Source organism: Camellia sinensis, chromosome 9 (genome assembly GCF_055761805.1).
Source record: "Camellia sinensis isolate YWXY chromosome 9, ASM5576180v1, whole genome shotgun sequence".
Lineage (NCBI taxonomy): Eukaryota > Viridiplantae > Streptophyta > Magnoliopsida > Ericales > Theaceae > Camellia > Camellia sinensis.
The window spans coordinates 146,225,106-146,250,557 of NC_138969.1; the positions used below are offsets into that span (position 1 = coordinate 146,225,106).

A 25,452-nucleotide genomic window follows, 5' to 3' on the forward strand; every position below is an offset into this window, starting at 1 on the left:
AAAGTCTCAACACCAGGAGGAGAAATAAGTTATTAAATGAAGCCCAAGCTACCATGGAAGTTGGGAAAATTCTGGGATTGGTCTTTGAAGGTAAGGAGAATGAGGTGATGGGCAAGTTGGCTGAACTCAAATAGAAGGATATGGAGAGAGCAGAAAGGGAAGCTGTAGTGCCGTAATTCTGGTAAGGATTCAAGATAGGAGTTTTCAGGAGATGTGTAGATTTTTTATGATTTTATTATCATGGAATATTAGGGGTCTGCGAAGACCCGAGAAGAGAACAAAAATTGAGAGTTTAGTTCGGGTGAGGAAGGTAGATGTCCTTTTGATACAGGAGACAAAGAGAAGCTCAGTAGATGATAATTTTGTCAATTCCTTATGGCCGTGGGAGGAGCTGGAGTACATGGAGGTGGGTGCAGAAGGAAGTGCTGGTTGTTTTCTATGCTTGTGGAATCCACCGATTTTCGAGCTTAAGGAGTGCCGTAGTTCCAGGAACTTTGTGCTTTTATCAGGTATGGCCCATCATACTTTTAATTGTACTCTTATTAATGTGTATGCACCCAATGATGTGCTCAAAAGAAGGCAATTTTGGGCGTCCCTAGCAACACTGAATCAGTCCTACCCAAGCCCTTGGTGTATAGGTGGTGACTTCAATGAAATCAGATTTATCAGTGAAAGAAAAGGGTGCTCTAGAAGGGATGAGATGGTTTTGCTGTGTTGGTCTGAATCTGTTTTGAGATGGCCTTGGAAGGCTTCAGTTGGTAGGTAGAGTTTCTGCTGATATGGATTGCTGTAGTGAAGTCCTGCAGTGTTGCTCACATTTCTAATGCTGGTTTAGCTTGGTTCTACTCAGTTTTTGATGTCGTTTTGGTACTGCTAAGGGTGATCTGTAGTCTACTCTGCTGGGGTGAAAAGATGCACGATCTATAGACTGCTGAGGGTGAAAATGTGCTGCTAGGGTGATCTGCAGTCTGCTATGCTTTCTCCGGATTGAGCTGATCTGTTAGTGTTATTTTTTGCTCTACTCTGCAGTTTGGGTGGAGTTAAGTTTGGTCTGCCTTGTTTTGTCAGTTGTGGTTTCCTGTTTTTCTTGTTTTTGTTTTGTTGTTTACTCGCCAACTGGAGCTTGGAGCTTCATTTAACGCCAAGTTCCTCTTTATTGATGTTCTGTATCTTTTTGCATGCTTTCACCAATAAAAATTTTCTTTGCCGATCAAAAAAAATAAATAAGTCTTCATCAAAGATAGCATCCACTCCGCAGCCGACGTAGGTTGACTATTATCATACTTTCGACCAATGTTGCACCTAAACCAGACTGCCCGTGTCCAACTGCAACGAAATAGAAGATGTTCTATTGACTCCACCTCACCATTGCAAGTAGGACCATGCTGCAAAGCTGCACACCTACGCCGATAAAGATTTTCCTTGGTGGACAACTTATTAAGAGACCAAATAAACTTCCAAAGCTCACAGGGTGGTTGAGGTGGCAATGAGGCAGTATAACCATTACCACAACGATGCTCATTAATCACAAGATGGTACCCACTCTTGACCTCATAATTCCCTTTGGGTGTATAGTGCCACACTAGAGAATCTACACTGTCTTCTACAAATATTGGAATGGAAACAATATTAGAAAAATCACGCTCACAAACCATAGCCTTTAGCTTCATGTGGTCCCACTCCTTACGATGTTGGTGAATCATATCACGCACCACCATAGTCTCGTACTCGGGGGCCTACCAGATTGAACAAGAAAATTATGATTTCTAGGAATCCAGCGGTCTTCCCAAAAATTAATAGAAGCTCCATTCCCAACCTACCATCGAAGTTCCTTCAAGAGTACATCTCTTCATTGGAGAAGGCTAGACCATGCCCATGATGCTTTCCGCCCCTTTGCTACACTCCTAAGGTCAGAGCTCAGGTAGTAAACACCCTTTAAAATTTAAGGACAATAAGAATAAGGATATTTAATGAGCCGCCAAGCTTGTCGAGCAAGGAGAGCAGTATTGATGGCCTTAAAGTCTCGAATACCCATCCCCCCTTGAGCTTAGCAACTGTTAAATTGTCCCAACTTCCCTAGTGAATACCTCGATCCTCCAGGTTTCCCTTCCAGCAGAAGTTACTAATATATGCATTAAGGTGATCACAAAAATTCTTCGGAAAAGCAAAGCACGCCATTGCATATGCCGGAATAGCTTGGACAACAAATTTAATCAGGATTTCTCAGACAGCTTAGGAGAGAAGGTTTTGTTTCCATCCTTGCATTTTCTGAACTGCTCTTTCCATTAAGAACCCATAGGCTTCCGATTTAGACCTATCCCAAAAAGATGGTAATCCCAAGTACTTTGCATTTCCACTAATAACTGGGATACCCAATAATGAACAAATTTTGTATTGAACTAGCGGAGGGGTATTAGCTGAGAAAAAAATGTCAGACTTGTCAGAATTAATTAGCTGACCCAAAGCCACACAATACTCTTCCAGGTTGGACGTAAGGGCAAGACAATCAGCAATGGAAGCCTCAAAAAATAACAAAGTATCATCTGTGAAAAAAATGTGAGAAAGAACAACGCAATTTCTATTCAAGCGCATACTAGCCAACTTGTTTTCTTGAAACCGATTAGAGATGAGGAGTGAAAGAACATCTGCTATCAACACAAACAAATACGGCAAGAGTGGGTCACCTTGCCTTAGCCCGCGAGAAGAAATAAAAGAAGCCTGTCTTTCCCCATTAACCATAATTGAGAAAGACGCAGTGCTAACAACTTCCATTACCCATTGAGTCCACACCGGGTTGAAACCCATTTTGAGTAGAAGGGCCTATAGAAAGTCCCATTGAACCCTGTCATAGGCCTTATTAAAATCAAGCTTGATAGTCATTTCGTGCAGACCACCACTTTTCTTAAGTTTCAAATGATGGAATGCTTCATGGGAAACCAAAATATTATGCTAAATAAGACGACCAGGGACAAATGCTGATTACTAAGGAGAAAAGATTTTCATCAAAATAGGCTTAAGCCTATTAGCAAGAATCTTTGTGATGATTTTATGGCTAAAGTTACAGAGGCTAATGGGGACGATAATGAGACAATTTTTTTGGGGTGTGGGACCTTTGGAATAGGGATATGTTGGTCCAATTTAATTCTTTCAACAAGTGACAATTCAAGAAAATACTTCAAACTGCCTTGCTCACATCTTCTCCCACGATAGACCAATGTTTATGGTAGAACACCCTTCGATACCCATCTAGCCCTAGAGCTTTCAAAGAGCCTAGTTGAAAGGCTGCTTGTTTAATCTCAGAGTCAGAAGCTGGTCTTATTAGGGATGAATTCATCTCATCAGTAATTACCTTCTGCACAATAGAAAAAGCTTAGCCCATATCTTTTGTTGTATCGCTTGTAAAAAGCTTAGAAAAGTAGTCCAGCAAATGTAAGTTGATATCTGAATCCGAAGAAAGCCATTGTCCCTCATCATCCTTAATTTTAATCAATTGATTTCACTGCCTACGCTGAACAATTGATGCATGAAAAAAGAAGAATTCTTATCACCATAGAGCAGCCAATTAACCCTTGAAACATTTCTTCCCGATGAAGAACATCCACAATTTTAGCCTTTATATCCCTCTAAGTTTGAATATTTTCTACCAAAGGATAAGGTGATTGAAGTTCAAACAGTTTGGTTTTCAAGCATTGAAGCACATCCTTGTTATTCCCAAATTCCCTTCGACTATAGTCCTTGAGGACTTGTCTGCCTTCCTTCAATTTTCTAATTCAGTTACTACATAGGCGAAGCCGACATCTGTAATTACCAATGATATGCAATAATTGTAGGACAATCCGAATAAGTAGTCCACATGGATTCAAATTTGGAAAGCCTCATAACTTGTTTCAGTGGAATACATGAGTTAAGAATGAGAAGACAATGGTCCGATCTAATAAAAATATCATGGAAAACTCGAGTAAAAAGAAACATCTCTCGCCAATCAATAGTAGCCACCGCACTGTCAATCCTTTCCTTAACATTATCGGAGCCTACCTGGTTATTAGTCCAGGTGACAGCTTGATCCTTAAACTCCAAGTCCATGAGAGAGCAATTAGAAATCAATTGTTGTTGAAACTTTTCAATTCGTCTTAGATTTGGCCTAGATCCTCCTTGTTTCTCTAGATTGACCCCACTTTATTGAAATCACCAATGCATAACCAAGGTATGCGGTTCTCATAGGCCATATTACAAAAAGGATGCCAGAACTCAGCCCATAGATTAGCCATCGAATGAGCATGAATTAATGTCGCTAACCACTGTTGTCATATACTGTAAACCACACAGCGATTTAAATGTCTATTTCTGAATCAAACATCAACATTAATCTCATTTTTCCACCATAAATCCAAACCACAAGCGAAACCCTCAGGATCCACATAACAACTATTAGCAAATCGGAGACTACGACGAATATGCTCCAGAATTGATCTTTTATTCTTAGTTTCCATCGAAAACACCATGGTTGGGCAATGGGTTATATACAACCCTCTAAGGATCTAGACTATAAGAGATCGCCCAATCCCCTGACAGTTTCAGCTGATCATTAGCATGATGCTTGTGGCTTATTTGGGTTAGCCACCAACCCTCACCACTGTTTACTGATAAGCCATTGATTACTGTAAAAATGAGGCTAAATATGTTAATTGACTGACTGACTAAAAACTAAAGCTGAATTGATTGAGTATATTTGTTAAATTGCAACTCTATCTGTTTGCCTGCCAAATTATCTGTTCATGTCTTTGTGTTTAAATTGCTAATTGAAGGCCTTATCGGCGGCCAAATTTGAAATTGATCAGTGTCTTAAGATCAGTAGAATTAATGTGATTTTATGGTGTATTTAATTGAACATTGATTTGGTATGATTAAATTAGATTAAATTGTGTAATGTCATGAATTAGGCTAATTACCTTTTTGCCACCACTAGTGGGCCACTACCTCAGACTATACTTGAGCCTTGTTACCTTCAAAAAAAACATTTCCTTAGTCAATTTCATTGTTGTTGCCGACTAGGGAGAGAGTATAGAGAGATAGCTTTATTTCATCTCAATTTGGCTTCAAAATTAAGGGAATTAAGGAGTGAGTTGCAAAATTAAGCTTCCTTGCCTATAATTCAAGACTTAAGGTAGAAATTCATCTTCTCATTCTTGAGTTTAAATTGATTCTTGCATGGTTTAGAGCAAAGTTGAAGACTAGAGCCAATTTATGGCTCAAATTGTTGTGTTGAAGCTTAATTGTTGCATGCATGTATATATATTGAAGTTATGAGGTTGTAGTTCATAATTCCTCACATGCATGTCCATGTTTTGAGAGTAGACCATGATTTCATCTTGATTTTGTAAGAATTGGCTCATTAGAGCAAGTGTTGGAAGCTTTGAATTGGTTAAATTCATGCATGTTTTCATGTTCTTCATATTCATGAAATTTAGTTTCAATTTGGGCTCAATTGATCTTCCTTTGGGGCTTTGATTTTACATTTGAGCTTTGAATCATGTTAAACTTTGAGTTTTGGAATGTTTTCTAGAAAATTGGCCCAAAAAGTATGGTTTTGATGCATCTAAGGTTGATTTGAGCTTGAGGTTCAAATCTAGGAATTCCAGATTTTGAACTCACGCTTGAGCTGGGTGATTGGCGCTCGAGCGTGGAAATCGTGCTCCCAGTGTTTTGTTCTATTTTTAAGTCAGCTCGAGCGGGGTAATTTACGCTCGAGCGGGACCTTGTGTCTTACGCTCGAGCGGGTGTCGAGCGCCCAATCGAGCGTGAATTTCACCTATCCAGCACTTTTGACTGTTTTGAAGTACGCTCGAGCGAATAAGTCTACGCTCGAGCAGAAACCTTTGTCTGCATGTCCGCTCGAGCTGAGTAACCTACGCTCGAGTGGGACCCTTATTTTCTGAAAATACTTTTAAAGTGCATCTTTGCATCCTCATTTCATCCTAGGCATTCTTAGGCCAAGTTTAAGGCATCTTAATGAGGATATAGGTAGAACCACACCGAGGCAAATTAAGGATAAGTTATTATTTTTTTCCCAACTCTGTAGCGTAGTGTGTGTTCAATCTGTAACTGTGTAGGGTTATCATCTGGGGACGCGCACCAACTTAACTGTAGCACAGAACTCTGTGAGTAACAACTGTGTAAAGATATGTTCAAAGATGAATATTTTCTAGCTATTAACTGAACTGCTGTAGACACCCCATTTTTGACCGTCCTCAAGACTTGGACGTCACCGTTTGAGCACTCGGTGATCATCCTTGTTTGTGTTCATCTTGAGTTCTCGGAGGTCTCAGCTACGCGCCTTGCCTCAGGATCTCTCGACTCGACTGTTTTGTGTTTGGTCTTGCACCAAACACTTGTGCTTTTGCTTTGGAGGGCAGGGAATGCCTTGTTGGCCTTCTCCACACTACACCGGCCATGGCTTGAGGCCACCAGCTGTGTCTTGTTGCCATCGGCCAAATGTTTGGCCGACCGGCACTCTAGATGGTCGACCGGCCATCTATTTTGGTCAAATTGCATTTTTGACCGGCCGACCACTGTTCATCTGCTTTTGCAGATATTTTTATGCCAGCTGTGCTAGCTGGCATACACTTTGTTTCCCTCCATACACGTGTATGGAGGGATTTCACTCTTGCCTAGCTTACTTGAGAAGCTTTGCAAGAGGGAAGCTCTATAAGAGGAGGCCTCTTCTCCCTCCATTAGGGTTACAAAAAAAAAGCCAGAGGAGTTCTGATATTAGGGTTAGGTCATAGTGTCTCTATCCTATCTCTATATTTCTCTCTCTCTTTTGCCATGTGTGCGTTTTTGTCTTACTTTTGTGCACAAATACCTAGTTCTACACCTTCTCTTGGTTGCTGAGGGGCCAGAGGGTTGTTCTTGGTGTTCTTGACTGGTTTTGAGCTTTGAGGACCAGCTGGAGCATCATTCTTGAAGAAGGTCAACAAGGGTAAGAACTTACCCCTTTTTACCCCATATTTGCAAAGTCTTTTTGTCCATCTTGAGACTGTTTTTAGACTTTGTGTATAACATACGAAAGCCTTGTTTTTGCCTTCTCTAAATAGCTGTTTAAGGGTGTTTTAAGCTTTGGGGTTGTTTTCCCCCTCTTAGGCCTTGTTTGGCCACATTTTGTGCTATTTTCGGTGAGCTTCGGGACCACCTTGCTTGGCCCTTCTCACCACTGAAATCTTGAGGGATTTCAGTGGTGAGGATGGTGGTTTAGGGTCCTAAGAAGGAGAGGGTCACCCCCTCTCCTTGTTGTCTTTAAAAAGGGCCATTTTTGCCTCATGTGTGAGCACCTAGTTTAGGTCCATGTTGGCCATGCCTTAACTATTATTTGGTAATATTTTGCCATATATTACCTCTATTTCATGTTGGTTTAAACACACCTCGCATGCTTAGCATACTTGTCTTGCAATGCCATAAATTTGCCTTAACATGCTTTAGGCTTTAACCCTTGTTCTAGCATGATTTTGGCCAAGCTTTGTGAAGCTTTTGTGTATGTTTTAATGTGCTTTAGCTCTGTTTTTAGTTGCTTTGGTCATGTTCAACATGCTTTGTATAGTCCCTTTGCATTCTAGCTTGTAGGCCTTGAATGTGTGATGTCATGAGCATGCTTTGCTTGCTTTAATTAGTTGGTTTGGCACCTTTATTTTATGCAATTTCAGAGTTTGGTATGCTTGCCATATATCCATGATCATCCCTTTTATGTGTGTTTAAAACTGGCCTTTTGATGCCTAAGTGATGGACCATGTTTGCATGCGTGCTTGTATGTGCATTTGGCCCCCATTTCCTTAGCATTGGCCACTGTTTTGGGCCTAGTTGGAGGCTGCCCAAATTGGTATAAATCCATTGTTTGCATGTTGTGGCATGCTTGCCTTGTATAATGTCACACACTTGGCCTATCGCATGTGTTGCATGCTTGAATCAAAGTACATTTTGCATGCATTCTCATCTTTGTTTCGATTGGTTAACATGCCATATGTTTTTCATGTCTGCATGTTGGCATTGCAACTTGCATGCTCAATTAGCTTGCATACTTGTTATATGCTTCACATGCTTGCCACATGCTCATGTTGCATACTTAGCCTCCATGCCTAGGTTGCATTGCATTGGACATGCATGCCTTGCCTCTTGAAATCAAGTGATAGAGGTTGGGCCTTTATGTGCTTATTTGGTTTACATTTCATTTGACATGAAAATGCACAACTTGGTCCCTTGGGCCATCACGCATTGAAATGCGCGATTGGTGGTCCGAGAACCAAGAACCATGTCCCTTTCAGTCGTAAACATGATAAAGGATGTGTTGGTGCACACATTGCTTGGAATGCATTACCATGCCTTGTTTTTCCCTCTGCTGCTGTCAAAACAGGATTCTGCAGGAAGCTTTGGCCGGCCGGCCATCTTTAGTGCCGACCGACCAAGTACGGATGGCCGAGAGCTTAACCAGTGGCCGGTGATTATTCCCCATGGCCGGTGAGCATTCCTTATGGCCGGTGGTGTTCCCCAATGTCCAGAGAGTGCTCCTTGGGAATTGTGCCATTCTCAGAGGAGCAGAGCAGGGAAAACAGAGGCAACTTGTACATGCCAATGGACTCCCAAGCGAAACCGAGCACGCATGCATTGGACCCTCTTCCCGAGGACTTTTATTGCTTTCTTTACTTAATTGATTTGTTAATTAATTAGGTGGTCTGTAATATTTAATTAGCTTGTAGGTTAATTAATTGTATTATTCTTTTGGTCCCTCCGAGCGAGGGCAAATTTGTAATAAGTGTGGGTGCGTGTGTGCATGTCTTCCAACCCCCACTTCTTTCTTCCTTTTACTTACCTACTTTGATGGTTAGTACTGGGGCATATTTAATTTAGCGTCTTTATGCTATGCATGCGTGCATCATTCATCAGCATTGCATGCACCGGGCTCGGCGCATCATACTAACTGCATAGTATTTCAAATCTAACTTGAATACGTGTTATCTGTTGCATTTCACATGCCGTCCTAGGATTAGCCGAGCCTATTCTAGACTACATTTTGTATGCGATACATTAGGCACTTAACATAGACTCGGATCATGCATGATTGCTAACGAGTTCTCTGTTTTGGCATGGAGTACGATGTCAGTATTTATGCTTTAACATCTCGCATGAGTGTGACTGTTAACATGACAGCATGCTTACCATGTGGCTATATGCTTATGTGATAAACTGCCTAAACGCCTGCGGGTGAAGGTTGGATTACTTGAATTGGGATAATTCATTGAAATCCGCATTTTAGCCTACTTGCGAGTAGCAAACTTCAAACATTTCCAAACAAACGGATATGCAATGCTTTGTTCCAAATTAGGCGATCTAGTCTATACTTGTATGCTGTGCGCATCACATAGTAATTCTAGCTAATTAATCAGAATAGGAACACATAATGCTTTCAAAACAAGATATTACGGTTAGTAGAGGCCGATCTTTGATCGGCCGAGAAGGGGTGCTCATAGCTGACCTTCCCCAATCGTACCCAAGTTCCCAAGCCGAGGTAACTTTGGTGATGACGGACACGTGGCCTTAGGCAAACGAGTTAGGGTTTCCTAAATTCTTTCACAAAAATATTTAGGTGGCGACTCTGTATCTGGCAAAACAGTCCATGTTTGGCACTTCTTTTCTAAAAATCTGTTCTTCTCAAAACGATTTGCTGGATTTGGACTCTTTGGTTCAGATTAAGAACCGTGACAATTTGAGAGTCCGAACTATAATGAACCCACAAATGAACAGAACGGGACCCATCCTCCCGGGACGTTCGGGGACGTCTACAGTTTCTGGCAACTCTGCTGGGGATTTTAGAGAACTTGACTCGAACTCATGATATCTTGTTTTGACTACACTATGTGTTTCTTTGCATTGCATGTGCATTGGTGCGCCTAGAACACCGTGTTTGCCATCTGCTATTCCTGAACGGTTTGCCGGAGGCTTGCTTTGTCAAAACATGCCATAAGGCTGACCGATTGTGGGCTCTGCCAATATGGGAACACAAACCCCAATTTTATCGGGGCACCCTTTTCGACCATTCGACCTAGTGCATATTCAGAATCCATAGTGACCATTCCAAACTAGGACAAGTTGCTTACCCGATATTAGGTTGTTTGAAACCACTACGTGCGTAGTGAAACCCTAGCTCCTGACAAAATAGGACAGGGAAACCCTACCCCAACATAGGGGTGTTTTGGCTCTCACTTTACTTGCTATGTGCTTTCAGAGTGTATCTCTACAAGAACGTACATATCAGTTTGCAAGTTTAGTGCCAGGCCTGAGGGCATCAGTATCAGTGTTTTGGGGAATCGGTTATATCTGCGGGTATCAGATTCAGTTTTTTGGGGCAGTGATTTTTGCAGAACAGTGATTAGTAGTAGAGTACAGGTATTCAGCTACGCCTGTGTCTGTTTCGTTTGGGCAGAAATGCTGCTTGTTTTCAGAGATTTGGGTTCAGAGATTTGGTGTTCTCCTTCGCTAAGGCAAGGCTGGCGTCTGATCCGTCAATTGCCGGTTTCATAATCTCCGTTCAAGTTCAACGGACTTATGACGACCCAAAGTTCAGCGGAACTTGTGGTTATGGTAGCCGCGTTAGACCAAGGGATCATCTTGCAGGATGAGACCAATGTTGATGTACCGCACCCGCCCAGGTCGCCTGCTGCACACCCGATCTGGACCCCCCAGTTGTATCAGGCTCGTGAGCCCACCACGTTTGAGTTAATGGGAATGATCGGCGGCCTCCAGAGATCCGTGGCCGATCTGGCCTATGGAATGTCGGCTTTGACACCAGCCACATCGTATGCCGGGAATTTTGTACCACAAGAGCCCCTGCTACTGGGGCGGATTGTGATCGAGCTCAGCCAACCAGAGGTTGCCTCCAGCTACAGCAACGACGTGTCAACAACAACCAGATTTCGCTCTGATGTAGTAACCCAAACCCTTGATCAGGCTGAGGCTAAAGGTAAGAATAAAGTGAGAACAGATGCTGATCTTGTTGAGCAACTGCTGTCGGCAGCCGAGGCTTTGAAAGCTGGGGGGATGAATAAGCAGCAAGTATTCGCAGTTGTGGCTAAAGCTGTGGATAATGCTTTCCCCACTCCAACCGAAGGCAGTTCAAGCCAGGCGGAAAATCGGGATAGGCCCCGCCATGCCAAGACAGTTCCTTTCATTCCCAATCCTGCACCAGGAAAAGATCAGAAAGCCAAGGCAGTGCCTGCCGACCCTTTCGCTAGTGCATCTAGCAAGAACCCTCAGACTTCGAAGTATCTGCCTCGAGGGCGCAGAGTCTTTCATGCCCTCTACATGCCTTTGTCTAGGGCATTTCAAATTTTGGCTAAAAAGGGGCATCTTTAACCTCTCGAGCCTCGGCCTCTCCCGAAGAATCTCATTCTCTCACATGATGCTACCTTGTACTGCGCGTACCACCAACAGGCCGGTCACAGCACCGATGGTTGTTTCCGCCTTCGTCATGAAGTGCGAGATTTGATCGATAATGAGGTCATCCTCCCGCCTACCTCAGCAAAGTCTGTTACCACTGAGCTGTTGGACTTCGAGGATACTGCGAGTTTGTGATCAGGGGTTGGACCACCCGCGGGCGGCGCTCGGTGCATTTTGGATGTGGCATCTGGCAGGCACATTTGAGCATCTGCGAATGCCAATTTTTGTGGTTTCTGACTTAGGTGTTGAGTCAGTTCGGTGGTCTTGTTTTGAGTTTGTCTCTTTGTTTTGGGTCAGTCTTTTTGATTAAGGGTCTGTCTTGTCGCGTCAAGTTAGTCCCATTGTATAGAATGTTGGGTGATTCCAGAGTTGTTGCCTTGAACACCCTTTTGTTTTGTAATTACCCTTTTGTTTTCTTTTTAGTCTGTCTCTGCCGTGGAACCAGTTGCAACCCGGGAATCTGAATGAAACAGCTGCAGCTATCATGTTTCCGTGCTTACTGCTATTTTGAGCTAGTTGTGCCAGAGGATTTGAATGGAACAGCAGTACATTCCATCTGCTCTCTTGTGCCTTGAAAATCATTGCACTGACCTAAGTTTTTCAAAACCTTTTTGAACACTGCACTGAAAACGAAGGGGAAGGAATTTCCTAGGATTTGCAAAATTTTGATCAAATTAAGAGAAAGAGAGGCATGCTAAGCCCTCAATGATTGAAATCTTGCTTGTCAGCATGAGTACTGAGAAGGACCCTGGCTTGATCCAAACTGGTTCCACACTATCTTCGGCGCGAGCGATTTGTCGCTTCTTTAAAAACTTTCAAAAACAAAATGTTTTGCGCGGTCCTGCGAAGACCTGTGTGGAATCGTTCTTGAGATTGTGCAGCTTAGGATCGCTCTCAGCCTCAAGACTTGAGCCCTTTCTTTCAAACCTTAGACCTTGGGTTCAGACTGTTCAACGATCAACCGCGATGTAAGGCCCGTGTGGCCTGATTTGAAGCAGCCCTCGAACAAGAGGCCCAAAAGTTAGATCAAGAAGATCAGACCTCATCAGAAGAAGCTCGCGGAGCTGAACCAGAAGCGCCCCTCGAACTAGGGGCAAAAATGTCCGATGTACTCGAAGAGCCGAAGATGGGTCCTTCTGCAAATCAATACAACAGCCACTCTCATGGATACGGACGGCTTCAAAACCCTAAAACCGTTTGGCATGGACTTGTTACACTTTTACCCTTTGAGAGGCTCGTTGGGCCGAAAACCTAGAAGGGCGACCCAGGCAAAAGTTAGAGCAAGAGAAAAAGACAAAAAAAAAAGGAAGAAAAAGAAAAGGAATGAACAAAAAAAGAAAAAAAAAGAATTGAAAAGGAAAGAAGAACAAAGCTCGCAAGGTCGAAAACCCGCAACGGGCGCCTTGGCAAAAGTTAGAGCCTGAAAAGTGAAGGTTAATACCCGAGTGTACCTTAACCGGAACTATGTAAGGCTTGATTCCCATGTTTGGGATACGTAGGCAACTTCATCCTGAAGTCCCGCCCCCAAAGCTTTCATAGCGACTAAGTCCATGTAATGGTTTTAATCATCCTTGATTCCCATGTTTGGGATACGTAGACAACTTCATCCTGAAGTCCAGCCACCAACACTTTCAAAGTGACTGTGTCCATATGTTGGTTTTGACCATATTCGTCTTCTCTGTATCCGAGAGTTCAGTTGCGATCATCACTAATGAGGACTGACTACAGTATGTTGCGGTGTTATCCAGAAAAAGGGCAACTTTCCGTTGCTATGAGTCGCCGTTCAAACCAGGGGCAACTTTCCGTTGCCGTGCAGCTCTTTTCAAGCAAGGGGCAATTTTCCATTGCCTCCGATCCGAGGTTGCGTATCTCGAGAGCAAGTTCCACGCTCGCTGAGCATTGACCGTTTGCAAAAATAGTTTTTGAAAATTTTTACTAAGGTTGACTATTTTCTCGAAAACTATTTCATTTTCCAAAACTGGACCATTTTTCTTGGACCCAAAAAAAGAAAATTTTCAGTGCTCATAGCCTGACTTGCATGATTTTCAAATCAAAAATTGAACAAGTATGTTAATCTAACTCTCATCTTGGTCAAAACTATTTTAGTAGAAAACCAAAACAAAAAATGGTCAAAATGATGAACTAGGGGCACAGTTAGGTCAAGCTTTCTGTCTTTCCCCCATCGCCAGCATACTTGCCAAGAAGGAACAACTGAAGCTGTCAGTAAAAGGGCTGAAAGCCCTCAACCTCCTCCAAGCAACGAGGTATCAAACCAAGTGCGAAGCACGAATCGGAATGGGTCATGATACTCCTTTCCCCTGTCTGGGGCATCGACCAAACGCCACCAGAAGAAATAGCCGCGAGCTAACCATATCGGGTGTGAACCCACAACTTCCCATTCATCCATCAAACACCCCGGGAAGGGATTAAAAATGAGGGAAAAAAAGAATAGAGAGGTGCAAGTTGAGAGAAAAAGCGAGCCAAAGAGTTTTGAGAGAAATCGAGCCTGAGAGCCGAGTGATGTAGAATCACACAAATGAGGAAGGGTGGGAAACAATACCCAGAGAAACTGGCTCCGCGTGATCTGAGGTCCACCGTCTTCGTTAACACGTCTGTATGTCGTGTCTTTTGTTTTGTTTACCTCAACCTTTGTTATGAGTCTTTTCCGAGTGTGTATCGTTGTGTTTAGGTTGTTTACCTTTTCGTTTCCGCTGTCGCGTCTTTTTCACTGAAATCCGTTGTAGGCTCAATACCCCGGTTTGAAAAACCCTTTTTCAATCTCAAAAATTTTAATCATACTGTGCTCAGAGTGCTGTGCCATTCTCCACATTTATGCGAAGCAAAAAGGAAAGGAAAAATTTGGGGCATCTGAGTGTGCTTCAACTTCAGCCGATTCTACCTTTGTATTTCGTCTTGTCAGATTGGACTATTTGTTCAGGGTTTGTCGTGTGCAGAGTAAACAAAATGGCTTGTATGCAAATTAATCCCCAACAGAGTATGAGCCGAGTGTTCGGACTGAGCAGTGGGTCGTTTTAGTTGTTTTGCTATTAGCTGGTTCATTACCCGGTCATTACAATACAAATGTTTGATTTTCAGGCAGGAGATAAATCTCATTTACATCGAGGTGTAACATGATGCAATGTAATATATAAAGTGTACAAATGTAACAATTTTTTTTTTTTAGACAAAAAGCTTTGTTTCATTTCATCATCTTTTTCAAGTACAAAGTTTCGAAAAACAACAAAACCTGCCTGCAGCAGTACAAGGTACTCTAGCTACCAACAAAAAAGAAAAGTACAAAAAAAAGGGAAAAAGAAGAAAAGTAGCAAAAATCTGGATCAATGTCAAGCGGCCTCAGGCCTAAGGGTCTGTCCTCATCCTTTTCCGAGATGAAGGTCCAAGAGCATCATCATCAGCGCCATCATCTGAACCCGAGTCAGTGCCGTCTCCAGTCTCCTCCTCAGATGACTCCACCTCCGTCTCCGCCTCAGACTCATCGTCATCGGGGACTGATGCCCGTGAGCTACTCCCAACATGGGTATGCCCCACCTTAGTACGGGGGTATACTCTGCCCTCTCCATCTCCCCCTCGAATAGGAACGGATGGTCCAGCTGGAGCACCTCCTACAGTAGGAATCTAGAAGGGATGCTGAAAAGTACAAATGGCAAACGCATCAGTATGCTACAGAATGCAGTATATGAATACAGTGTATGAATGCTGTGAACAGTATGTCAGTACAGAATGCAATGTATGAGTACAATGTATTAATGTCGCGAGTAGTGCTGTGAACAATCTGTGGGCTACAGTATTTTGGATGCCGTGAGATGCCGTGAGGGTAGTGTATCCAGTGTTGTGTTGTGCATCAGATATGTGAAACAGTTTATTTATGGTTTGAGACCGCGGTCAGAGAAACATACTGGAATGTTGTAAATCACCAGAAGGTCGAGGCTCTGCTGGAGCATCCCCATCACGGAGGCGGTCAGCTCTAGGGACTGGCGAGTGTACTCCGAAGAGGCCTGCAAAAGTGTTCGAAGTATCAATATTCCACGGAATATCAAACGAAATGAAATGAAATGACGATGCAAAATGAAGAAGTACATACCGGAGGCAAGTCGTAGAAATCGACTAACTCATGATCAGCCGGAGGAGGAGCGATGGGGATCTAGTAAGTCGCCCCACCCCGCCCTCTGTATGTCATCGTTGTAGGCAGTGCTGGCCAACTAGCCCCTCGTCCTCTCCAAGCTCCACTCCTGCCACGGACTCGAGCCATCCTCGATGTCCCTGCCCCTGCTCCAGCTATCGGCGCCGCAGGTGCCCCCTCTCAGCTCGGCGGCCACTACTCAAAGGCCGCATGATATACGTCCTAACATACTCTGAGTAGTCGCTTATGCCTCTGAAGCGTGTCGCGTCCCAGCCGATCGTATAGTCGGCCATCTGCTCAGGAGTGAACCTCTCGCTATCCCTCATGTGCTGATGAGGGTGAACCGGGACTATCAGCACCGGTAAACCCAGGGTCTGGCATAGGAAATGCTCACCCAAGTACCAGGCCCGACAGACTGGGCCCTCCAGCAGAAGCCTGAAGCGGGCAGTCTCCTCCGTACCGGCAAATCGATCCCGAATCTCGGCTGGCAATGGAGCCCAAGGCTGCTAGGTGATCTGTAAATGAAATGCAGTTTGTTATTTACTGTTATGGAAAATACAGTGCAAAGTGAGGCTTAAATGAACTGCAAGTTCTAAACATACCTCTGCGAGGGTGATGGTGTCGAAATAACGGCGGAAGAATATGAACGTCTCCCGGGATCTCCGTACACACCTCACATCGAAATCGTGGGAGAATGGAATGCCGAGAGAGGTCTCCACGTCGGGCACTGGTGCAAGTCTCAGAAAGTAGGCATAGACCCACAACTACAGAGCAAATACCAGTATGCTTATCAGATAAAGCAGAATGCAGAATAAAAGCAGAAATAGCAGGGCAGTGTATGGTATAGTGTATTGTGGCAGAGTGTACAGTGTGTGTAGTGTACAGTCAATGTAAAGCAGAGTATATGTGTGTCGTGTGTGCAGTATACAGTCAGCGTGAAGCAAACCACAGTATGTGCAGTGTACAGAGTATAGGAAATGTAAAGGCAGAAATGTAAAACAAAGAAAGAGATGTACCTCCCAAGCTCGCTAGTAACCTCCGAGCAACTGCCCACTGCAACGGGAGGCTGAGCTTATATACCAGTAGAGTGTGGCCAAGGCTGCTCCACCCCAGTTATAGCGCAGGATCCTGGTCATGTCCACCAAGCGCTCAGCAAGCAGAGGGGTACGGTGTTCACCCAATCGGCGAAAATGGTCGTCCCCAGCAGAAACATGAGGAAGCTGCGTGCGTACTGCTCCTCCCCTGCCCGAGTGGTCGACGCCTGATCCCGGAAGTGGCTCTCGAACCACGAATATCGCACATATCTAGCCCGAGCGAGTGGCAGCTGAGTGCCAAGCAAGTGTATCTAGTCAGCGTACCACTCATCCATCTCTGTGTCGAAGGGGATCAGATCACCCCCTACCCCAATGCCGGTGAGCATCGAGAAGTCATAGGGAGTCATCGTCATGTCTCCCGCGACAGAGAGGTGGAATGAATCGGTGGTGTCCCACCACCTCTCCACTAGGGCAGCAAGGAGAGGTCTGCTCGCAATAAGCCGAGAAAGTCCTCTGCAGAAGGCGCCGAAGCCCGCCTGATCGACAATGTGACGGACTGCGTCCGGTAACTCCATATACCAATCCCTGGCGGCAATATTCCTATACCCGCGGACAGTATGGGAATCTCCCTTTTCAAAAGAAAATAGTTGCGAAGCGATATAAACTGTACAGTTTTGAAGAGTATTTAGAATTGGTGGCAATATAGCGTGTGTGCAAGTTTTCAAGTTCACACAAACATCGGGTGCCAGTGTGCTAGTAGGGAACTACAACATGTGATGTGCCAGTGCGTTTGAGTGGTTCAGTACAGATATAGCGTGTGTGCACGTGTTTAGATTCAAATAGGTACCAAGTGCCGGTGTGCTCGCAGTGAACTACAACATGTGATGTGCCAGTGTGTTTGAGCGGTTCAGGGCAAATGCAGTGTGTGTGCACGTGTCCAGATTTAAACAGATATCGAGTGCAAGTGTATTCATAGTCAACTACAACATATAGTGTATTGGTTTATCCGAGCTAAGCAGTTAAAGAGCAGAATCAACTATGGCAGTTAAGTGTTCTACATTGCGGAAAATAAAACGGGAGAGAGTATACCTCGGAAGCGCCATGTGATAAATGTGACTCCGGCTCGCGCAGGAGAAGCTCTAGAGGCACCGTCCTATCAAAACTAACTGACGAAGTCCGTCCGGAGGCAGTATGTGAATCATCGGCCGATAGGTCGCCGGGTCGAACGGGCGAACGCTCAAGGGCAAGAGCTTGGCCTCAGGATCCATCTCATGATCCGGGGGAGTCCCGCCCCATGGAATATCGTCAGCCATCGCAAAGAAAGTGTGAAAATGGCCGGGAGAGGGAAAACTGGGCGAGAATGTGAAAAGTCAACGAAAAGTCAACCCCGAGAGAGTGGGAAACGGCTGGAAAAGCCGAAGTGTGGAAAAAGGCACAGAAATCAAGAAAAACTCGAGGGAAACAAGCCCCGAGTGGTGGAAATCGCAAAAACGACACCGAAACGAAGTTTCAATCGGTTCAAAATGTTCGAAACGCGAAGGTATACGCGAATCGAACAACGAAACGAGGCCGAAAACACAAGAAAACGGGAGAACGAAGGAAAAAAAATACTCTAGAGAGATAGAGCAAGAAATTTCGACCAAGGAAAAGTGGGAAATATAGGGCTAGAGGCCTTATATTTAAAGACCCGAGGCCAAAAGACCAAACTACCCTGATTCAGGCATGTTTGGCCGGTCGGCCACACTATTGGCCGATCGGCCAAATGTTTGGCCGGTAGAGTTTTCTGATGTCCGGTAGACAGCCGGTGACCTCCCCTGATGGCTGGTGAGCCTCCTACAACCTTTTTTTGGGTCATAAGTGTAGTTTTGGGGCCTTCAATTGCTCAAGACAATGCAAGAAAGTGCACTTCCGAAGCTCCGCCGATCTCCGTTTCGACCTCAGAACATGTCTTCTGTGCTTGGCGCCTGAATACAGATGCGGTGTATCCTTTTTGTATCCTTTTGTCTCTTTCAAGATTCGAAAGTTTCCCCCACATGCATTGTCTTGCATTTGCATACCTTACTTGCATTGTTTTGCACCTTAAATATGCCCGGTCTGGCGAGACCTTAAACACACTCGGTCTAGGAGACCCTAAATCCTCGAAAGGTGCAAAACCTTTGGTTTTCGCATGCCTACATACGTCGTAACAAGCACAACTTACGTTGATGTGCACTGCTTACATGCGTTTTCATGCATCTCAAAAGCCACGCGTTGTCGCGCATTCCAAGATCATTTGCATTTTCATGCATCTCAAAAGTCGTGCGTTATCGCGCGTTACAAAAACAACATGTATCATTTTCATTTCAAAAAAAAAAACAAAAAAAAATGAACATGCATCATTTTCAAAAAATGAAAACAACAAAAATATGCATCACTTGCATTTCAAAAAAGTGCATTATCATGCATTTTCCCTTCATCATGCATTGTCATGCATTTACAAAACAAAAAAAATGAAGAAAAAAAAAACAACAACAAATAGTGCATATGTCATGCATTGCATCGTAAGTAGTGCATATGTCATGCATTCATTGTAGACATTGCATATGTCATGCATTTCATTACAAATAGTGCATATGTCATGCATCACTGTAAATATCGCATTTGCATCCACCCATTGCATATTTGTATATATTGCATTGTAGCTTGCATGCATCCACTACATCACATCCATCTACGGCTTGCGCCTTTCCATGTTGAGCTTGGTCTAGTATGGGCCCATACTTTTCGCGTTAAAGCACAGTTCTGCATGTGTACGCACCTATTCCACTGCTGATATTGTGGTTTGAGGGTTGCGGCACCTTTTCTGTGTTAGACGCGGTTTGTTCGTGTACATGCCTTTCCTAGGAAAGATCTGGTTTGGCCCGCGTGCCTTATTCGTCTTATCCATTGTATCCTACCCATCCATTGCATATTGTATATATTGCATTGTAGCTTGCATGCATCCACTGCATCACATTCATCTACGGCTTGTGCCTTTCCATGTTCAGCTTAGTCTAGTATGTGCCCATACTTTTCGCGTTAAAGCACAATTCTGCATGTGTACGCGCCTATTCCACTACTGATATTGTGGTTTGAGGGTTGCGGCACCGTTTCTGTGTTAGATGCGGTTTGTTTGTGTACATGCCTTTCCTAACAAAATTTGGTTTGGCCCGCGCGCCATATCCATTGTGTATATTACATTGTAGTGTAATTTGTTGCGTCTAGCATTTAGGATCATTGTTCTTTCATTAGCGGGTCATTCCCCACTTATGTCATTTCACCTAATTACTTATTCTTGTGTCCGCCTACATCACTCATAGTTCTGCATGTGTATGCGCCTATTCCACGCTGGTATGCTGGTTTGAGGGTTGCGGCACCTTTTCTATGGTAGACGAACTTTGCATCTCCATCAATCTATTTGACATTTGTGTGGTTTTGAACCGCTCGTGATTAGGTCATGATTCAATTGCATTGCATATCGTTTGCATTGTTTATACATAGTTTTATATGTTTTGCATATTATTTGCATTGTTTTTACATTTGTTTTGTAATTTTGCATATCATTTGCATTACATTAGATTCAATCGCATATCATCGCACTGTTTGTGCACCCCTTGGTCTAAGGAGACCTTAAATCCTACAGTCGCGTTTTCGCGCAGATTTCGATTGCATTGTTACGCATGTTGCTAACGATATTGTACCTGTTGAGTTTCCTTTCTCTTTCAGGCACGATATTGTATGTACAGTTCATTTGAAGCTAGTGCGACCAGACGAGCCGTGCAGGTATTGTATCCTCCGTGTGAGACGTATCGAGAATTACATAATTCTCTTACATCCTTTCTACATCATATTGTAGTTAGATTCGTGTTTGATTGCTTAAAACTGTCGCATGTATTTGCTTCGTTACAGCTTTTCTTTGCACGATCATAAGTCATGTTCGGCTTCTTGCATTGTCAGTTGCATTTTGCCCCTACCCTCGGGTGCATATCTTTATTGTCTTGCATGCCTTGTCTAAGTCTTCGGCCTTGTCAAAAATGGGTCGTCTCTGGGCTTTGACATTCACTCCCGTTATTTTTATGACTTTCGAGTTCTGTCAAAGAGGGGCAACTATAGACACCCCATTTTTGACCGTCCTCAAGACTTGGACGTCACCGTTTGAACACTCGGTGATCATCCTTGTTTGTGTTCATCTTGAGTTCCCGGAGGTCTCAGCTACGCGCCTTGCCTCAGGATCTCTCGACTCGACTGTTTTGTGTTTGGTCTTGCACCAAACACTTGTGCTTTTGCTTTGGAGGGCAGGGAATGCCTTGTTGGCCTTCTCCACACTACACCGGCCATGGCTTGAGGCCACCAGCTGTGTCTTGTTGCCATCGGCCAAATGTTTGGCCGACCGGCACTCTAGATGGTCGACCGGCCATCTATTTTGGTCAAATTGCATTTTTGACCGGCCGACCACTGTTCATCTGCTTTTGCAGATATTTTTATGCCAGCTGTGCTAGCTGGCATACACTTTGTTCCCCTCCATACAAATGTATGGAGGGATTTCGCTCTTGCCTAGCTTACTTGAGAAGCTTTGCAAGAGGGAAGCTCTATAAGAGGAGGCCTCTTCTCCCTCCATTAGGGTTACAAAAAAAGCCAGGAGAGTTCTAATATTAGGGTTAGGTCATAGTGTCTCTATCCTATCTCTATATTTCTCTCTCTCTTTTGCCTTGTGTGTGTTTTTGTCTTACTTTTGTGCATAAACACCTAGTTCTACACCTTCTCCTGGTTGTTGAGGGGCCAGAGGGTTGTTCTTGGTGTTCTTGACTGGTTTTGAGCTTTGAGGACCAGCTGGAGCATCATTCTTGAAGAAGGTCAACAAGGGTAAGAACTTACGTCTTTTTTCCCCATATTTGCATAGTCGTTTTGCCCATCTTGAGATTGTTTTTAGACTTTGTGTATAACATATGAAAGTCTTGTTTTTGCCTGCTCTAAATAGTTGTTTAAGGGTGTTTTAAGCTTTGGGGTTTTTTGCCCCCTCTTAGGCCTTGTTTGGCCACATTTTGTGCTATTTTTGGTGAGCTTCAGGACCGCCTTGTTTGGCCCTTCTCACCACTGAAATCTTGAGGGATTTCAGTGGTGATGATGGTGGTTTAGGGTCCTAAGAAGGAGAGGGTCACCCCCTCTCCTTGTTGTCCTTAAAAAGGGCCATTTTTGCCTCATGTGTGAGCACCTAGTTTAGGTCCATGTTGGCCATGCCTTAACTGTTATTTGGTAATATTTTGCCATATATTACCTCTATTTCATGTTGGTTTAAACACACCTCGCATGCTTAGCATACTTGTCTTGCAATGCCATAAATTTGCCTTAACATGCTTTAGGCTTTGACCCTTGTTCTAGCATGATTTTGGCCAAGCTTTGTGAAGCTTTTGTGTATGTTTTAATGTGCTTTAGCTCTGTTTTCAGTTGCTTTGGTCATGATCAACATGCTTTGTATAGTCCCTTTGCATTCTAGCTTGTAGGTCTTGAATGTGTGATGTCATGAGCATGCTTTGCTTGCTTTAATTAGTTGGTTTGGCACCTCTATTTTATGCAATTTCAGAGTTTGGTATGCTTGCCATATGTCCATGATCATCTCTTTTAAGTGTGTTTAAAACTGGCCTTTTGATGCCTAAGTGATGGACCATGTTTGCATGCGTGCTTGTATGTGCATTTGGCCCCCATTTCCTTAGCATTGGCCACTGTTTTGGGCCCAGTTGGAGGCTGCCCAAATTGGTATAAATCCATTGTTTGCATGTTGTGGCATGCTTGCCTTGTATGTTGTCGCACACTTGGCCTATCGCATGTGTTGCATGCTTGAATCATAGTGCATTTGGCATGCATTCTCATCTTTGTTTTGATTGCTTAACATGCCATATGTTTTGCATGTCTGCATGTTGGCATTGCATCTTGCATGCTCAATTAGCTTGCGTACTTGTTATATGCTTCGCATGCTTGCCACATGTTCATGTTGCATACTTAGCCTCCATGCCTAGGTTGGTTGCATTGCATTGGACAGCATGCCTTGCCTCTTGAAATCAAGTGATAGAGGTTGGGTCTTTATGTGCTTATTTGGTTTGCATTTCATTTGACATGAAAATGCATAACTTGATCCCATGGGCCATCACGCATTGAAATGCGCGATCGGTGGTCCGAGAACCAAGAACCATGTCCCTTTGAGTCATAAACATGATAAGGGATGTGTTGGTGCACACATTGGCTTGGAATGCATTGTCATGCCTTGTTTTGCCCTCTGCTGCTGTCAAAACAGGATTCTGGAGGAAGCTTTGGCCGGCCGGCCATCTTGAGTACCGACCGACCAAGTATGGATGGCTGAGAGCTTAACTAGTGGCCGGTGATTATTCCCCATGGCCGGTGACCATTCCATATGGCTAATGGTGTTCCCCAATGTCCAGAGAGTGTTCCTTGGGAATTGTGCCATTCTCAGAGGAGCAGAGCAGGGAAAACATAGGCGACTTGTACATGGCAATGGACTTCCGAGCGAAACCGAGCGCGCATGCATTGGACCCTCTTCCCTAGGACTTTTATCGCTTTCTTTACTTAATTGATTTGTTAATTAATTAGGTGGTCTGTAATATTTAATTAGCTTGTAGGTTAATTAATTGTATTATTCTTTTGGTCCCTCCGAGCGAGGGAAAATTTGTAATAAGTGTGGGTGCGTATGTGCATGTCTTCCAATCCCCACTTCTTTCTCCCTTTTACTTACCTGCTTTGATGGTTAGTACTAGGGCATATCTAATTTAGCATCCTTATGCTATGCATGTTTGCATCATTCATCAGTATTGTATGCACCGGGCTCGGCGCATCATACAAACTGCATAGTATTTCAAATCTAACTTGAATACGTGTTATCTGTTGCATTTCACATGCCGTCCTAGGATTAGCCGAGTCTATTCTAGACTACATTTTGTATGCGATATATTAGGCACTTAACATGGACTTGGATCATGCATGATTGCTAACGAGTTCTCTGTTTTGGCACGGAGTACGATGTAAGTATTTATGCTTTAACATCTCACATGAGTGTGATTGTTAACATGACAACATGCTTACCATGTGGCTATATTCTTATGTGATAAACTGCCTGAATGCCTATGGGCGAAGGTTGGATTACTTGAATTGGGATAATTCATTGAAATCTGCATTTTAGCCTACTTGCGAGTAGCAAACTTCAAACATTTCCAAACAAACAAATATGCAATGCTTTGTTCCAAATTAGGCGATCTAGTCTATACTTGTATGCTGTGCGCATCACATAGTAATTATAGCTAATTAATCGGAATAGGAACACATAATGCTTTCAAAACAAGATATCACAGTTAGTAGAGGCCGATCTTTGATCGGGCGAGCAGGGGTGCTCATAGCTGACCTTCCCCAATCGTACCCAAGTTCCCGAGCCGAGGCAACTTTGGTGATGACGGACACGTGGCCTTAGGCAAACAAGTCAGGGTTTCCTAAATTCCCCCATAAAAATATTTAGGTGGCGACTCTGTATCTGGCAATGCAGTCCATGTTTGGCACTTCTTTTCTAAAAATCTGTTTTTCTCAAAACGATTTGCCGGATTTGGACTCTTTGGTTCAGATTAAAAACCGTGACAATTTGAGAGTCCGAATTGTAATGAACCCACAAATGAACAGAACGGGACTCATCCTCCCGGGGCGTTCGGGGACGTCTACAACAGCTTTCTGAACTATTACTGTTAACTGAATGAATGTATGTCCTCTATTCTGAACTGTATTATGGCATCCATAGCAACTACTGTTTACTGTTACTGCTATTGTTACAGAGATCTCTATCAGTTTCTATCTTGGAACTTCTGTTTACTGTTATGATGGCCATCATTGACTGCTCGGTCTTTTAAGACCTACTGTTTACTGTACTGCTATGCTAATGGATGTACCACATATGTCTGTTATGACTGAATGACTGAAATACTAATTTAATAAACTGTTTTCATTACTGTAAGGACATTCATTCTTAACCTCTTTACACATTATGTTATTCACTGGGCTTTAGCTCACTGTTTATATATATATATGTATGTAGGTGTACAGGCACCAGACCGGAGCTAGGAGCGTGGGTTAGACTTCCTTTTTGTCAAGCCAACTACTGTGCCTCACTGCGAGGTTCCGAGCCTGTCAAGCTATGGCTTAGGGGTGTTTTAATTTTCCCCCGTCCATCTCTATATCTGTTTTGTAATAACTGTATAAACTGATAGCACTGTACTGTACTGTTTAACAGGGATCGGGTTCCTGTTCTGATCAACTGTAAATGTTGTACAAACTATTTTCTACTGTTCATGTATATATGTATGAACAATCTTTTTGCATACAGACTCACAGCTCATTGGACATTGTTTATTTATTGTTTTGGCTTCCGCCATGCCCCTGTACTCTGTATTACTGTCTTGCTGTTAAGCAGGCTTTCGGTAATCTCGAATTACTGGCCGGTTATGGTGCTAAACCCATAGGGGCGGGTTTGGGTCGTGACAGATCCTCCCTATGGAGTTCAAAAGAATGTGGGTTCACCAAAATTTGGAAGGCGTTCAAAAAGGAGTTAAGGTTCACTTCATTGTGGATAACCACATCAACAAGATTGGGATCAGAAGTGAATTTAGAATTCCTTTTTTTAGTTTGAGCTCGCCGAACCCTAGACTTATATGGTTGAACTGCGAGGGTGTTCTGGTTTGCAGCAGAGTTGTAAGAATTTACCGTGGCCTCAGGAGTAAGTTTAAGAAT

The 25,452-nt window shown here is 43.6% G+C and overlaps 1 protein-coding gene across 1 annotated transcript; it reads right to left on the bottom strand.

Annotated features, from left to right (window-relative positions):
• Window positions 1-2,232: 2,232 nt before the first annotated feature.
• LOC145799798 (putative mitochondrial protein AtMg01250) lies at window positions 2,233-2,805 on the bottom strand. Its single transcript, XM_082889430.1, has one exon. The coding sequence runs from the start codon at window positions 2,803-2,805 to the stop codon at window positions 2,233-2,235; it is 573 nt and encodes a 190-aa protein (XP_082745556.1).
• Window positions 2,806-25,452: the final 22,647 nt, after the last annotated feature.

What these genes read in the sequence shown, in the direction of transcription:
- LOC145799798 (XM_082889430.1), bottom strand. Translation starts at nt 2,805, where the DNA reads ATGGGTTTCAACCCGGTGTGGACTCAATGGGTAATGGAAGTTGTTAGC.